The sequence below is a fragment of the Rissa tridactyla genome, chromosome 2, assembly GCF_028500815.1.
Source record: "Rissa tridactyla isolate bRisTri1 chromosome 2, bRisTri1.patW.cur.20221130, whole genome shotgun sequence".
Classification (NCBI taxonomy): Eukaryota; Metazoa; Chordata; class Aves; order Charadriiformes; family Laridae; genus Rissa; species Rissa tridactyla.
Genome location: NC_071467.1, coordinates 27,819,912 through 27,837,060, shown reverse-complemented (window position 1 = coordinate 27,837,060; position 17,149 = coordinate 27,819,912). Strand labels below are relative to the sequence as shown.

The following is a 17,149-nucleotide window of genomic DNA, read 5'->3' as shown; positions in this document are numbered from 1 at the left end:
GTTGCAGAAGATTACAAGATAAGACAAATCAAAAGGAAAAGTCAAACCTTTGCTTTTATTGGTGGCTAAGGATCTCCAAAACATTTCATACTATTAATTTATTTTGTGATTTCTCTTAGTATTACACATCTCCATGACTCATTAGACGAAGTTAGCACAAGATCAACAGAAAGATCAAATTTTTTATTATTTTTTTTTTCCGTTAGATACTTATTTGCTCCTTAAGGAGAAAGTCCATCTGGCAACCTTTAGTTACTAAGTGCTTTATAAACTCCTAGATACCCTGTTGCACCGGAGCTGATGGTTGCCGTTTGCACTTCTAATATGTATTAATGAAACATAACTGCACAACTATTAAAATATCTAGTGAAAAGTGCATTATAAATTTGATGTATGAATTAAAAAAGCCAGGACAAAGAAACTAGAGCTAATATATTCTTTTTTTCATATGTTACAGTTGCTACTTTGGATCGTAGGTAAAGGAAAATAGCAGTTCAGGTTCTAGATCTTTTTGTGCTACAAAGTTAATCCATAGTTCCCGGCTCCTGCCAATGACTTGCTGCTTACAAGCAAGTTCTGTTTGCACGAACATCGAATCCCACTGAAATTAAGCACGTTATAGACAGCTTGCTTTAATGCTTGATAAAGTTAATGGTGTTGCCCATTTGGGCATAGCTCTGTTCTCATAGAATAAGTTTCAGAACTGGCATAAAAGCAGCTCAAAATTGCAAGGCAATTACAAATTATGGAAGATGGTTTCTGCTTGAATCCGTCAGTACCTTTCTGGTAACCTTCTGCTCCTCAGCAACCTAAACTTCTGGTAAATTCTGCTAGTAAAGGAAAAGATAAATTTTCGTGTTCTTTATACCCTGTGCCTGGATGTCTGAGGTTCTGCCACATCAGAAAGGGAGAGCTATCTGACACAAAATAGTAACATCTTCTGTTGTCTGATCTAAAAGAGGCATCAGTCTGAACCTGCACTAATGAGAGTAAGAAAGACTCTTCCCAGTGATTTCTGTGCTCTCAGTCAGGTTGCACATGGTTGTCCATGCAATCTAAAGGCACTGAACAAGGTAATGGCCTTAACAACTGTACTGTGCAGGTGAGGTTAGCGAGAGAACACGCAGTAAGACATCCAGTCACGGGCAGAAGCGTCAGCAAAAATGAAGCAAGAAAAGCACTGCAGATTATTTATTGTGAAGTTTTGGTTCAGATGCCAGAGTATCGGACATGGTGCACATTATGCATCAGAACATATTACAACCAGCAGCAGCTACAGCTCAATTTATGCAAACAGGGGAGAACAGCTGACTTTTGCAAGCCTCATTTAGCCGGGGCCAGTACTTGCAAATAATCCCTGCACATTGATGCATCTATTAAATGTTTGTATTCTGTGACTATTTCCATTGCCTAGCTTTATGCACAGAGCTCAGCTGATAGCTAGTTTCCCAGTCTTCATGTTCTGCAGTTAACTGCGTTCCTGCAGGTGATGTGTTGAAGCAGAAGGTTGTACCCTGAGCTGCCTTTTCAAGGAAACCTTCTCTTTCCACTGACCCTGTAGAGATACTGGCTTTTCCAGTTAAATTCCCCACTTTGATAGTTAGAGTGGAACATTCTACTTCATCATACAGAGATACATCAAATTTAATGACAAATAAAACATCCTTCGTTTTCATTGACCCATAGCTATTCAATTTTTTTTTTCCTGCAAGGTAAAAAATATTAATTAAACCTCTGTACTTTTGAATTTGACGATTGTATATTACCTACCTTGTCTTGAGAATAGCTGTCTGGCCCTCTATAAAAAAGTAATGACATTTAAAATTAAGATTTTATTTGCCAGAAATTTCCATTATTCATATTTGAATAAAAAATAATTATATCAAATTTTCAAAGTGATATACGATAATTTTAAAATGTGCTTTTTACTCTTTTAACTGGATCATTGTCACAAGAAAAAAAAAGCTTCATATGCACAAAAATACTTATTGATTGCACCATTGTAACTTCTATGCTGTAGCTTTGGGGTGTGTCTCTTCCTGTTTCTGTTCAAGATTGCTGATGATTTGCCTTACAGATTTTCTCTGTGTATTGATTACAGAGCAAAGACGCTGAGTTTGAAAAATGTGAAAGAAGTGGAATATAAATACAAAACAGAAGATAATTGCGTAAGTTAAATTATCTTTTTTTGTGTGTGTGTTCCGCTAGTTCAGATTTGTTTATTTTCTCTAGTTGGTTACCAGATTGCAATCAGTGAGTCAAGGGAACATTTTTATGAAATGACCACTTGAAACCTAAAGCCAGCATGATGTAGTAAATTCAAAACTAGTCTGGCCATCAGAAATTGGAATATTTTCCTGGTTGCGCTGCTGGTCTGCAAAGTTAGGCAAGTCCTCTTAGATCTATCTATCTTTCTTTATTTGTTACTTTTAAATTAGGAGTTGCTGTTTGTAAAAGTTTCCTATTACCTAAGTCCAAGGAAATCTCCTGGCAACAAGGGCAAGGGCCATCTGAGCAGACAATAGCTGTCTCTATATTCTTACCATATTTCCTCATTTCCTGAAAGCCCTTTGATACTCTCATCATCCCCAGACCCCTTTCTGACTCCATTTCTGCCACCAGCCCCTTCTGATCGGACTGTGGCAGAGATCAGACACCATGTGTGGCTGGGGAAGGAGGGAGAGCAGTATGAAGTTGTCACAGGCTGCTTACCCTGTACTCAAACAATGGTACCCTCACGCGAAAAACGGATGGAAGAATCTCTCCGAAAGACTGTGCTTTTGAAATCTGGCTTCTTCCAAACCTAAACCTACCAGTCAGAGACTTTAAATGCTTTCGGTTATGTTCATTGCAATTATCATGAAAGTTGCTCGTGGTCAGGCCTATGGTAAGAAGAGAAGGGTAATGACCCAGAGAGGTGAACTCCCTCCTCTAAGATGAAATGGTAGGTCAGCAGCCAAGAGATAAGTAGAACCATGTGTCCTTTCAGCACAGAGTCCCGTCACTAGGACATCCTGCCTTCTCCACAGTGGCAGTTTCTACTATGTCCTCTTTCCTTTCCTAATGCTTATGAAGGGTCTTATGTATCAGTATGCAACATGCTCAGCAAGTACTACCTCACTACTATGAAGCTCTCCTCAAAAGAATTTATATTTTCTAGCAAATGTTTTCCATCAGAGCTATCTCGGTCTCAAAATCTGAACTTGGCTCAGGGTGGTTTACTGTTTGGGCATGCCGAACAATGCTGGAATGCAAAAGGTACATGAGAATGGGGAGGGCTCTGAAATGTGAGTTAAAAACACTGTTGTTGATGCTGGTCCAGCTGTCAATTATTATATCACTTCTCATTCTTAAGAAAATCGTGGGAATTACTTTGACAAAGATGGGTAACCAAAATTTGTTTTGTCTGCTTTTTGCATACCAGTTCATAAAATATTTTGTGTTAATCCCTATGCATCTTTTTTTTAAGCTAACTGCTCCCCTGCTTTTTTTTTTCCTTAATCATTAACACTAATGCAAGTAACCGAGTAATAACAAACTAGTTTCTGCAGACAGTGAGGAAAACAACATTTTGTTAAGAAAGCAAATTGCTCAAGAGTTTATTACACAAAACAAAGAAGGAAAATATTTTTAAGATTCAGAAAAATGCCTTTAATTGAATTTCGAGTCACTGGGTTGCAGCAGACATTTAGGGCAATTTTTAATGTATGAATGTTAGACTGATCCAAGTTCCCCTGGTAAATAACAGCTTAGACAAAAACAACAGGACTTTTAAACATGAAAATATGCAAGCTTAATGATCTACCCTGCCATTAAGGTCTGTGGATTTATAGAGGTTATTTCATCAATAAGAGAAAAGACACTTTAATGTGGAAAAAATCAGGAGGGTATTTAGAAGCTTATGTGAAACACATTGTATCACGGGCCCTCCCTGGGCTGAATTCTTACCCGAGCGTACAGTACTGTGCAGAGTGCATGGGGCAATTGCTGGTATCCTTCAAAGTGACAGGGGGATAGGCCACCTGGGATAATTTTCTTTCTTTCCGGGCAAGGACACGACAAAGAGGAAGTCCATTTTTCCCAGTACAGTTCTTAGGAAATAGAACCAAAGCAGAACCAGGAATAACTGTACGAAATTTGGCACAGTTGTCCTTGCCCATCCTGGACAAAAGATTGTACCTAAGTCTGCCGTCTCCTTCATTTGGCCTTAACGATTTGAGCCGTTCAAATTTTCCACCTTGTATTTTTGGAAGCTTATTAGCTTGTTGATCATCACAGGCTTTGACCTTTGCACATCAGTCTTCCTTTTTCTTAGTTTTCGTCTTCCACTTTGCTCCTCCTGGTATGGCACCAAAGTGCTCACTTTTCTCCACACCAAGCTGTGTATAGCATCATTTTTAAAGGAATTTGTGGGATATTGGGGTATTTCTCCATTCAAGAGTATATTGCCCTCTGTTTTACCCTTATTTTAGTTTTCTTTCATATAATCGTAGCCATTTTAATTGCTAGTTAGGCTTTGCCACTTGACTGACCGAGGTATGTTCATGATGTGACATTTACCACAATCGCATTCGTAGGTAAATTGCGCAAAGTCCCTATACATAGTCTGGGGTTCATTGCCTCAGTTTTGGACGTTTGAAATGTTTCCTTAGCCTGTATGATGGTCGCTGCGGTGGTGTCTGAGAGGTCATCTGGTTCCCAGAAGTCTGAATAGCAGTCTACAAAAAGGAGGTAGTTTGTGTGGTTTTGTGGTGAAGACTTCCATTCCTGTTCTTCTTGAAGGTCTATTGGGAAAACTGTGTATCTTCAATGCAGTCCCATGCTTTTTTGAGCTACCTAAAAAATTGTCTCTGTGTTTGAGTGTGACCTTGTTACATGTCTCTGACTTCTGTTAGGAAGAACAGAGACTTTCTGAACCTATATTCTCTTGTGGATTCTTGGTTTCCACTTCCTGTCACCCATTGTCACAAGTAATTAATTTTTGAGAGACGATATTCACATAAATCAGTTATTTTATTTCAGTGGTAAATGGATATTTTCTGTATCCGGACCCCTTTTTGCATTTAGTGATAGGATCCTTTATTACATATAGCACTTTTGTGGACTGAAATCCTTTTGGAGATCTTCTCGGAATCAGATCTGTTGATCTGCCCTCATGGTCTGCTGCTGACTGGCTGAGGTGGTGTCAGCTGCAGTGGTTGCCCAGTAAAATCAGCAGAATGGTGTCTCTCATCCTATTTTCATTCTTCCAAAGTGGGAAAAATTTTTTTATGAGGCTGTTGAAACTGACACTTGGCAATACCATGTTTTGCATGTAAAAATACCTAGTGGGAATCTTTGCTGTGCGACGTTCAGGTGGTGCATTCAAAGATCCTCTTTTCCTCTCACCTGGAAGGAGAACGCTCTGAACTTCCACATGTAACCTAGAGATCCCCAGCTTCCATAAAAGACATGCCTGACAGGCAAACTAATCCTACCAGTTTTTTGGCAACTGGTGCTCATGAGCAGTGTTACTGTGGCTGTTTAAGATTCTCTAGTTGCATGTGTCTTTGTCAGGTAGAAAAAGTAGAAAATGCTACTGAAAATGTTGGCAACTTTTACAGGCCACACATGATCCTGCTTATTCCTGTTTACAGCACTAGATGAATAAAAGCTCAATACAGTTATTTGTTGGAATGTACATAAAGAACTTTATAAGTAGATGTAATATCTTTTACTAGGTCAAATAATACAACTGGAAAAAGTAGAAGATCCTAATGGCCAACAGACTTGTTCCCAAGTCTGAAACAGAAGCAGCAGAAATCAAAGCAGCTGTGGTCCACATTGAATTTGGTCTGTCCCAGACCTAATTTTCCTAAGAAAAAGAGAGACATAGTTCACAACCTAAGGAAAATGGAGATATCAGTAGCATTATCTTAATTCTACCTACCTATAAAAAACAATATTTCAACTGAACTTTTGATTGCTGATATACAATATATTTATATATAAATATGAATTTTCTTGGTGGCTTTTGAATGAGAGAAATAGTGCCTGTTTTGTGGGATACATTCCCCACTGGTACCTGGGGGTTTCTGACCTTTATCTGATGTCCCTCAGAAATCGTTCTGCTATGTAACATCTGTGTTGGGGGCTACACAGTTCCATTGAAGGTACCTGGTGAACTGGTTGAAACTTATTCAAATAAGCGCAGACACAGAATCGGGGACAGTTTATAGTTCTAGCATGGATTATTCGTTGTGTTGGTTGTAGATACATGCTGGCAAAATTTTAAATGTGTCACTCAAGCTTGGTCTGAATCCACTAAGTATTTCCATGGAGACATATCCCTGTTGTCCTAACGTCATCTTCAGTTGACCAAGATGAATGTTTTCAGTGTTCCTCAAACCACCTGCAGTGTGTGCCCCTAAAGCTCGTGTACTTTTTCCAGTACGTGTGTTTGTCCAATAAAAGATACTCCCTGTCTGCAAACCTTGTCTTGCCTATGTTTGGGGATCATACCAACTGAAACAGTCACATTATTGTTTTTCAGATAATAGTTCTTAGTATTATGCATTGTAATGAATAATGACTAACTCAAAGGATTAAGGATAATTTTACTTACAGGTTATATCGGTTTTTATTTCAGTTCTGTGTGAAGACTGATCAAGACAGTTATATGTTGAATCACTCTCACAGTCCAAAGCTCCCTCTATGTTGATTCACGGGAATTTTGGGGATTTTTAGAGAAATTAGTTTGGCTTTTAGTCTCCAAACCCAAGATAATCTTTTCAGCATTATGTTTATTTCATTCCACAGGAATCACTAAAACAGGTAAAGATAGTTTCAGTCAACAACCCATTAGTCTTTCTGAACGCCAAGAAATTTCACACTGACCTGATAAAGATAATCCAGAAGGATAGCACAAGCAGCCAGGCGTGTGAAGATGTAAACAAGGTAGGACGTGCTATATGCTTCAGTAATCATGGTGACATTGTCAAAGATCATGATTGCTTTCCTTGCATTTCTTAGAGAATATAATCAGATACGGAAACAGATATAAATTGGTAATATTGCAAATGATTAATTTAGAATAGAATAATGTTAATCCTTATCTTAATCAGATTCAATATGGGTTATTTTCTTATTATTACTCAAAAAGAATATCTCTACTATTTCTTTAAATGATCCTATAAGAGACATTAAAGCACTGATCCAAAACTCTTCAAAATTTCTGGAAGAACTCATATAACCTCAGCTACTAAAAAGCTGTGATTTTAAAAAGACAATGAGTAGCTACAAATCTACTTGAATTAGTTGTGATTTATTTTTTTTTCTGGAGATGAGTCCATCATAGATAGACACCTTCTTTCTGTTTCTAACTATAAATAATTCCAGGATAATTAGGAAGAAGATACAAAATGACTAAAGTTTTTCTCAGTAGCATTTCTTTTTAATTTTCTGCGCTGATTGTACTGGAAAAATAGACAGTATACAAATTACGTGTAAGTCTGTTTTGGAGAAAATCTCCAGAAGTATAGTATTTTTAAAGTTTATCTGCACATAACTAATGCAACTTCCTAAAATGGTCCCTAAAAGGGAAAAAAAAAAATCTTGTTATTTTTCTGTCGTTATAATGAAGACATTCCAATACCATATAATGCTTGCTGTAGGCAATTTCATCCAGTTTGGCAAACTAGGTGGAGAAAATCACAGCCATTTCTTAGATGGATTGTTAAGATAGTGTTCAACAATGTGTGTCTATCACCTCTGCTGTCTCTTGCCAAAGAGCTGTGCTACTCATACCTGCTCTGATGGTTGGCTTCTCCTTGTTCTTCAGAAATTCAGCTTAGAAATTGTGCTGCTTTTTTTTCCTTGGTTCTGCTAGGCTAACCGATAACAAACCCCCAAACAGCGAGAAATTCCTTAGGATTTGCATGGAATTAATTTATGAGTTAATTTAATTAGTGTAATAAGTTAATAAGTTAATTTATAAGTTATTTATGGAGGCATATTTTATCCTTTGTCTCTTCTGTAAGGTACTTGGCAGTACAACTGCCTGAAATACTGTGCATGATTTTTTTTGGTGGAATAAAGGTCTTTCTGTCGCACATAATGGGAGTGAAAAAAATTGCACTTTGGATTTTGTTTCTGTAATTTTCTCAAGATAAATGTAATTCTTTAATAAATTTATATGTCAAAAATGTTCTCACTAAAATATTAGTGTAGCAGGTGACATTACAGCAAGTAGAAAATGAATTAGAACTTAATCTTATAAAATCAATGACTAGAGTTTATCTTTTCAAGATTATCTTTCCCATCTTTTGACCACTTCTTAACCAACCCCTGCTTTTCCAAAAGTGTAGTGTTCATAATCTGCTTTTCTAGAGAATCCAAACACAGCAGAGGCTGAGTCATCTGAAAAGAAAAGCGAGACATTGGTTTGGTATAACTTTAGAAGAATACTGAGAGACATACTCAGCAAATATTAGAGGTCCAATAGGCTGTTGCACGTAACATGATTTTGCAAAGAAGGAGTCAACTTTGATACCGAGAAGCTGAATTCTTATGCATTGCATTGATTTTCTCTGGTTACTATGCGTTGGACTAGTTTTCCTTGGTATGTTAATAGTTTGATACTTTTATTTCAGTGTGAGCAGAACACGTTGCTCTGTTCGTTTCCCAATGGAAGTTGTCATGGTGAGTTTATTATCTATAAATGATATTAAAACCAAGATGGATACAAGTACGCAAAATGGCTCCACACTTTTCTATTTACTACTAGGTGAACTCAAATTGTCTGGAAACTAATGTTTTCAGTTAGACCACGCATTCGTCGAAGCATGAGTGCTAAACAGGGTTAAACTCTGTTAACCTTGGCCTAACAGGTCTTATTTATTTTGCTCTTGACTGACTTTTTAAGAATGAAAACACCTTGTCTGTAGGAGTCCCTGCTTATTTCTCATGAACCACTGAGTGCATAGTGGGGACAGGTACACAGCCAGGGGAACCCCTTCCCACATTCCTGCCTGGATTGGTCTTCAGACAAAGGCCTAAGAGGCTGTTTTGCTAAACTCTGGTCTTGGTTTTTGTGTTCACAGCAGGACTTGAATATTTGTAAGCAAAAGTAAAAATAGAACAAGATCAGAGACATGTTAAATCTTTGTGCTTTTTAAAGCCACTTAGGAGAAAATCTCACAAAACATCAACTGAATTATCAGGGACACAATGGCCACCAATATTGAACGGTATATCAATACGTTGTAGAATAAAGAAAAAAAACCTAAGAGTTTGCTTTCAATTAAGGATTAAGCTGGATAATTCCACTCTTCCCACATATTATAACACTTAAATAAAACCAGAGCACATACGTTCCCATGGGAGAGCTGCAGCAACCTTTTGCAGAAGATACTTTATACAGATGACTTCATAGTGGATGGAATTAAAATATTGTGTTTATTTAAAACGCTTATAAGCATTAAAGCCACAGTGGAGAATCTGATTTGGGGGCTGTTGTCTGAATGTTTGCATTTATTAACTAGACTCAGGACATTTTTATGATACTACAGTGTTTAGTTTACTTGGGGGTGACAGAGTGCTCTGCTGTGACACATGGCAAAGCGATGATAATGGCTACTGAAGATGATACACTGCTATACTGTAAAATACTGAAAGAGTGTAAAGCACTTTATATGTGAGGAGTTTTTTTGGAAGGTCTTGGCAGTACATATTTCAGTCTTCTTTTGGATGAACTGGTTTCTCATGTTACAGAAGTGACAGACAGCACAAAACCTCTTTTCCAATTGCTGAAGTCCTGCCTTGAGGACTTAAATGCTCTGTCGTTCCTTGTACCAACCAGTCTATGGTTAGCCTTCATGTGAGCTTTAAAATAAAAACCAGGGAGTAAAAAGAAAAAAAACCTATAAAAAGGAAACCAAAATGTGGGGCTTAAATTTTTAGGAAGGAGGGGAGCAGGAAGACATAATCCTTAACCCTTACAGGATTAAGCAGCAATGTACATCTTTGTCAAAATCTTTCCTTTCTCCTTCTGGGGAGACACCGATTTGCCATTGGTCTGTATCAGCACCAAATTAAACAGCTGCTGTTGCCCTTGCCCACTGGTTGAGAGGGGGGCAGGTCTGTACCTATCCCCCCATTGAGAAGCCAGGCAGCATCTCCTGCAGTGAAGGATGCCAGCTGGGTGGGAAGGTAGCACGAGTAAGTCATAGGGAGAAAAACTAAGTTTCTTTGTTTCAGAGGCAGAGGAGGTACATAGAAAAGATTCCGGTGAGCAGCCTAGCAGGTCTCATAAATCCTTTCTTGGTTTCCATCACAGTAATGTCAGGCAGGAGGTTTCCTTTGAAATTCTGTATTTTTGTTTGGTACATATCTATTATTGTGCATTGTACAGTACAAAGACGGTAAATCTCTCGAGGTGCAAGTCCAAAAGGCTCTGGCTCTCAGACTACTGTCAGAAAGGAATTAGCACCATTATAAATCTACACCATGGGGAAATTCAAAGTCCCCTCAAGAGGTTAAAATCTTTTCCTCTGCTCTGTCAAAACCATTTAGCTTAACCCATCTTTACATTCAGAATTCTGAATACATTCAGAATTTTTTTTTTTTTTGAGTTTTGTGCATTATGGTAACTAACATTTGTTCACAGAGCAATGTAAATAAGATGTGCATTATGTTCTCATATTCCCTTTATGAAAGCCAGGAATCATATATCTGTGTGCTAGTTCAGGAAGCATTTAGTACAGAGTCTGCTTAGTTTAGCATGAGATGGCCTGAGGTTGAAGAATGAGTATAAGACCTTTTTTTCTCCAGCATCAATACATGCTAGTATATAAAAAATTAACCAAACAAAAACCAGTACAGTAAAAGCTTTTACATATTTTTCTTCCTTATAGGAGGATATTAGTTAAGCCATAGGCAGGCATTTAGGTACTACAGAAAAGAATGTCCTATCAGAACTTAAGAGACAGATATTCTCTGTGTATCCCATGTAAACTCTTCCAAATAAGCCAAGATATTATCCTGACTCATTTAGAAATTCAAATCAGAAGAAGCAATTGTTTAATTCTTGAGAGACTATTCCTGTTTAAAACATCTCACTAATAATATGTTCTGCCAGTCAACACTTCCTCCCATTGCTCTGAAGGTCCTTCATTTGTGCTTCAAGAATGTGCCATTTGCTTGACTGATACTGCAGTACATAACAGTAAAATTTTTATTGTGATAATTTGGGCTTATTTTGTTGAACTACCATTATTTTTATACGCATTTCTTGACTATTCTCCCTTATAATTAAAGTTTTTAATTTATCAAATATGTAGGTGAGTCATTGCAGACATGTCACAGTGAGAGACGTGTTTTGATAGTAGACTGCAGTGGACTGGATTTCTTTGACTACACTGGAGTCTCAGTGCTGCTTCAGGTATTCATGACATCGGACAAATTCTGTACATAGAAATATAATTACATATACAAGTTATTGGAGCCAGCTACTAGTCACCTCACCTATATCAGTGGATAAACATGTCACTTGTAGAAAAGATGAGCACAGTTTTGGTATTAAACTGCACTGTGTTTATATCTAAAATTATATAAAACATAATTCTAAAGATTTCGGGTGACATTCAGTGCAAATGTAAGTATTGGTATGTAATAAAGATGAGTTTTGAACTCCTTTTTTTTTAAATTAAAAGATGTTTTAGGTCATATTTAACCCTGTCATATCAGCTGTGACAGTTGCAGCCGTGTGTGGATTTACCCCTTTAAAATTTTAGCTTTTAATTCTGTGATTTTATCTGTATGTCCTGCTTTCTGCTAAGCCAGAGGTCTTAATGATCTCCATGTTTTCCCCTGTGGGTTACATACCTAGCAGGCTGGGATCCTCAGGCATTGCAGGAGCTCCAAGAAGCTCCCAGAAGACTAAAACCAGTAACCGCATAATGAGCAGTTTGATATAGTGGATGAAAAATTATGTTCAAATGCTATTTCTTATGTTTCCATTGGGTCTGGCGTTTAATAGTTGTGTAGTGGGTACAGATTTAAGTGGGTATGCAAGTCTTGGTTCATATGATTTTTCTGAGTAAGAAGATTAGATTTGAGCTTGGGTCTCAGCCCAGGCCTTTTCTTATCCTAACCATTTTCTCAATTTACTGCAGCGGTTAAGCAGTGAAATAAGTGCTGCCTTAAAAATGTCAAATTAAAACTACATACGTAGGTGGGGACATAGTCAAAAAGAAAACTGGAAAAATAAGGTTAGTGGGAGTTATTACGTCTCCCCTCAAAATACAGGTCATTCAATAAAGCATTAATTGAAAAAAAACTAAATTGTGAAACCGGTTTCCAAAAGGTCTTAGAGACCTCAGAACTACAAATTATATCGAAGAAGTGTTTGACAAATATGTGAGAGGTAGGTCCGTTGTGGGCTGTGAAGTGCACAGGTTGGGAGTGCAGCTGGTCCAAACCTGAGTTACCCAGAAGAGGAACACACCCAACACCGTTACACTCCTTCCCAAAATATCATCAGTGCTGAGAGAGTTGGAGTGGCTTTTAGACTGAGTCAACCTTTTTGTTCATCTTTAAAAATAGGGTATTCTGATGTGGTTCTTATTGAATGTCTTCTCTCAGAATTGTTCCACTTTGCACGGATTATTTAAACATTTTTTGGAGCAGGGACCGCTTTGAATGGTCCTCATCTTCCAGGAAAAAAAAAAAAAGGCCTACTCTGGTTCTAGAGTTATTTTCACATTTTTTTACTTTCTAGCTTACTGACTATTTAGTCTCTGTGAAGTTGAACATTTTCAAAGAAAGAATAAAGAACAACTTAATGCAGAATGTAGCATGACCGTTACGCTGCTTTTCTGATAGACTGCTGGAAGTTTCAATGTTTCCTAGGTCCGATTCATGCCTTTGTGGGCTGGTAGGTAAGTACGTGGTGAGGAGATGGAGAAACTTGCTGAAAAAGGAGAACTGGGGAAAAAAAAAAACCAGCCTAAAAATATAGTAAAAAATGCAAAATTGTTAATCAAACTGAGATTTAATTCTCGGGTACGTTTAGGAGGGGGGAGGAAATTAGTCTGGGTTTGCGGTGTTTGCATTATAGAAGGGCTCGCTCTGGTGGCTGCTGGCAGTATAGCTGCAACAGCAGCGATTCACCCTCTGCCTGCTTTGAATATGTTCTTTTTACGTATTTTATTCTCTGTTGGTATTTTAAACAGTTTTTTTTGAATTTCATGTTTTGGCACGTATAGATTTACATGGACTGTAAAAACAGGCACATCGATGTGTTGCTAGCACACTGCAAAGGCAAGTATCAGCTTACAGCACAATTTTTAACATGAAGGTTTATATATCCTCACTACCTTATCAGTGCTCATATGTTTGTTTTATTGCAGCTTCCCTGATAAAAGCAATGCAGTACGGTGGAAATCTTGAATCTGAAAATCCTGTCTTCTTTGAATCTATTACTTCAGCAATCGATGCCGTTCAGATTCACAGGGTGAGACTTACAGCAGGAGCAGGTGGAGTCTGGAGGGCTTCTTGGATGCTGACAACTTGTTTAAGTCCGGGGAAATCTTAGTTATCCAGTGAACCTTTTGTGCAGAAAGCTTTTAGCTGTCTGTGCTCTACAACCAGTCCTCAGCCTCTGGACTGCAGTTATCAAGTTTTTCTTTCTAGCTCTCTCTTCTCATCACCTTCTCTCCTTCAGCAACAACTTCCTGGTCTTCTACGCTAGACCCAGAGGCAATGTGTTATAGTGCATTAATCTGGGTGCATTCTCCACTGGAAAGCATAACATCATCTAGAAACACCTAATGTAGCTTCTCAGTGAGGGGCTTTGAGCAACCTGCTCTAGTGGGAGGTCTAGTGCCCATGGCAGAGAGGTTGATCTTAAAGATGATCTTTAAGGTCCCTTCCAACCAAAACCTTTCTATGATTCTATGAAATTAACTCTCACCCAATTCCGCATTACTGAAACTGCGCTCCGTTCCTCAGCCTGGGCTGCTTAAAGCTACTTCACACAGCACTGTGCTGCTCTGACCGAAATGCTTCTGCATCCTTAGCACATTTTTTTCTAGCTAATAAGCTTGTCTCTACCCTGCACTGGAGTGTGCTGTGTTGACTCACCAGTGGAAAGAGGGGAGAGGAATTGCACGAGGTGGAGGAGAGAGACAGAGGGAGAAGGAAGACTTGGCTCAGAAACTGAGGCTTGAACATGCATTTGCTTGAACATGTATTTACTCGCTCAATAATAATCTTTGCATTCCCTGTTAAAAGGCTGTAAACCTAGGTCTTCCTCATAAACCATGGGAGCCTTTTCCATTGCAATCCCAGCATAACTGAGCATGCATTACAAGTAGTATGCTTTCCCATGGTTTTAGTTAGGATTCCAAACATGCCTAGAGCTTGGCTCAGAGCCTTCTCCAAGAGACATTAAACTCATCATGGTCTGTGGTTTTGGTTGTTTTTTTTTTCTCCACTTTATATTTTACTAATTAGATTACAGTTGTCTATGGACAAAGTCACTTTCCATTGATTTATCCAGATAAGGTGAGTTGGCACAGTTGGTCTAGTGGGTTGACCAGAAAAACATGTTCTCTTCAGAGCTTTTCAACATTTTTCATTTTGTTGCCCTGAAATAAAAAAAAATAATAAAAAAAAAATTACTAAATGTGGATGACTATTGTATATTTTGCCTGGGTCTGATTAGATGAATTAGGATGATTGTTGTGCTATAAAATGGCTGCATTCTTTATAGACATTAATTAACCTTCCTAACATTCTTATAAGATAGTTAGGTACTAGCATTCCCATTTTATGGAAATGGGACATGGGAAAACCAGGACAAATATTCAAAGTGAGAAGGCGGACTTAAAGGTCAGATGCCCACTTTTCTGGGAACTGATCCCATGTTTCTACCAGAGCTGCTAAGCAAACCAAACCTCTGAAGAGTGGCTTAGCAGATTAGTCCAGAAGGCTTGCACACAGCCTCAAATTTTAAACGTAATTATGAACAGTGTATATATGCTGCTGATGCCTCTTCAGAGCATTCAAAGTATGTGATTTGGGTTTTTTTATGTGTTCCTTGTGTTTAACACCTGAAGATAAGAGAAGATGGATGGGAGCATGATAGCAATAACAGCACCACACCGTAACCAACACAGTCTGTCTGTGTGTTCTTCCTTATGCCTTTTTAAAATGCCGAGCTCAGCAGGAATTTTGTGTTTACAGGAAGTAAAAATGGCAGGAGAGGATAGGTCTGAATAGGGTGGGATGGGATGGAACAGGATAGAAAAGAACAGAAGGAAGGAGTTGGAGATTTATGGAAAGTAATTAATTCCAATTTACATTTCAGCTTCCCCCCACAGCAGGAAATAGTCTTTGACTGGCAGAAAGGTAGAGGCATGAGGGCTTCGTGGTTCCTTTTAATTTCTGCTGTTGTTTGGAAATGTAAAGGTGCTCTTATCCACATTCTCCAAGGATGATGTCATGTAATTCTAATTTTTATGCTAATAAGTTGATAAGAGACTCATCTGTTGCTTTCTGCAGTTCATCCTCATCATAAATAACTTGCTGATTTATAGTCTCTATTATGGTGTCGTTTTCAAAATATCACTGCTTCCTCTGCTAATTTTACGTGACATTCTAGGAAAACTTTATAATGCATTTTTTTCTGTTTCTCCCAATTTAGAGTTACAGCAAGTTCAGTGAACAGAGTGAAGTGTGATGTCAACCCATTGAATAGGACAAGTTTGATCTGCTCATATTCAGAATGAACTACACCACGGATTCTCCTTAGTTTTTTTCTCCGGGGGATCTCTTTTGTATGCCATATATATTTACTACATTCAGTAATGACAGATCTGCCATTCAGAAAAAAAATGTTTCAGCTGCCACCACTCAGAGAATGTTCATACAATTGTTCTATAGTGGTTTCATATAATATTTTTATATACATTTAGGTACAAATTATTAGGAAGCAGACATGAGGTACTGACTGTGTTTACCACTGAGGTATATTCTTTTAGATATCTGCTATTGTAACATTAGTTGTAATACGCATCTGTAGTTTTGTGCATGGAATAATGAGACATTATGGATTCTTAAAAACAGTGTATTATAATTGATACAATATATTCAGGAAGCCATATACCGGTGCATACTGTTTCTAATGGCTTTACTTATCCTTTTTTTCTGTTCAAGACAGCCATTTGCAATAACAGCATCATATCAGAGCCATCATATTCTTCCATTTTTCGTACTTTGTTTTGTATGCCTTTTAATGCCTGCCAAGGTCAGTGGGAGCACTGTATATTCTGAGGAGGCAGATGTATGTTGGCTAAATGCACTGGATTGTCTCCCTCTCTAGTAGTTGTCTTGAGTTATTATTATGGTTTGCTCATTTTCAAAGCCACAGGTATCCTTTAGCTCAGATCGAAGAGGAAAAAATGGTAATATTTTTCCAAAACTTGTTCTTGTTTCCAGCATAGAGCAGTCTGCATTTCTAGTTTGGGCTGTGATTTCTTTGGTGTTGAAATCTTCCTCTGTGACAGCTGGGTGATGACAGTGGAGAGACGCACAAGGCGTGTGCCACATTTCAGCCCCAATTCTGGTGTGCAGTACTGTGTGCGAGCACACAAATGGGGTGGAGGAATTAATGGGTTGAGTATTTGGCTTGTAACTATATATTGACATCAGTCAGATTAGATTATGCTATGATATCAGTATCATGTTACGTGGCAAGGCGTATGACTTTTTTCCTTTTATCTTTGCTGCCGTACATGAACGCTATCAGTAACATGTAAGACTTGAGCAAAAAACAATCAAAAATGAGAAAGGATGAGGAGTAGGATTTTTCCTTATTGACTTAACAAAACTACAGAAGCTAAAAGGTAAACGAATATGGCACAGCCATAACGGCCATCTTAGCACTACAGCGAAGCGAGAACTATAAGGGTGCTTTGTGCAGCTGGAGCGTATAGGCAAAATCTGGCTAAGCATCCTGTTTTCAGCAGCACTTACATACATATGTTTGTCTGGACTCTCCTTGCTCTCTCTGCTCAAAGCAGATGCCTGCAGTAGATGAGGTGGCTCGTGGAGTGATTTTTATGTCTCTGCATACTTGTGCTAAGACGTCAATAGGATTTTCTTCTGG

At 38.1% G+C, this 17,149-nt stretch overlaps 1 protein-coding gene across 1 annotated transcript in view; it reads left to right on the top strand.

The window, feature by feature from the left end:
- Positions 1 to 15,721, top strand: part of SLC26A7 (solute carrier family 26 member 7) — a 70,943-nt gene extending 55,222 nt beyond the window's left edge. The window contains exons 12-18 of the mRNA XM_054191970.1: positions 2,102 to 2,168; positions 6,799 to 6,915; positions 8,631 to 8,679; positions 11,319 to 11,419; positions 13,245 to 13,299; positions 13,389 to 13,492; positions 15,686 to 15,721. Of these exons, the coding sequence (XP_054047945.1) occupies positions 2,102 to 2,168; positions 6,799 to 6,915; positions 8,631 to 8,679; positions 11,319 to 11,419; positions 13,245 to 13,299; positions 13,389 to 13,492; positions 15,686 to 15,721 (529 nt within the window). The remainder of the gene's footprint in view (positions 1 to 2,101; positions 2,169 to 6,798; positions 6,916 to 8,630; positions 8,680 to 11,318; positions 11,420 to 13,244; positions 13,300 to 13,388; positions 13,493 to 15,685) is intronic.
- The last annotated feature ends 1,428 nt before the right edge of the window (positions 15,722 to 17,149 follow it).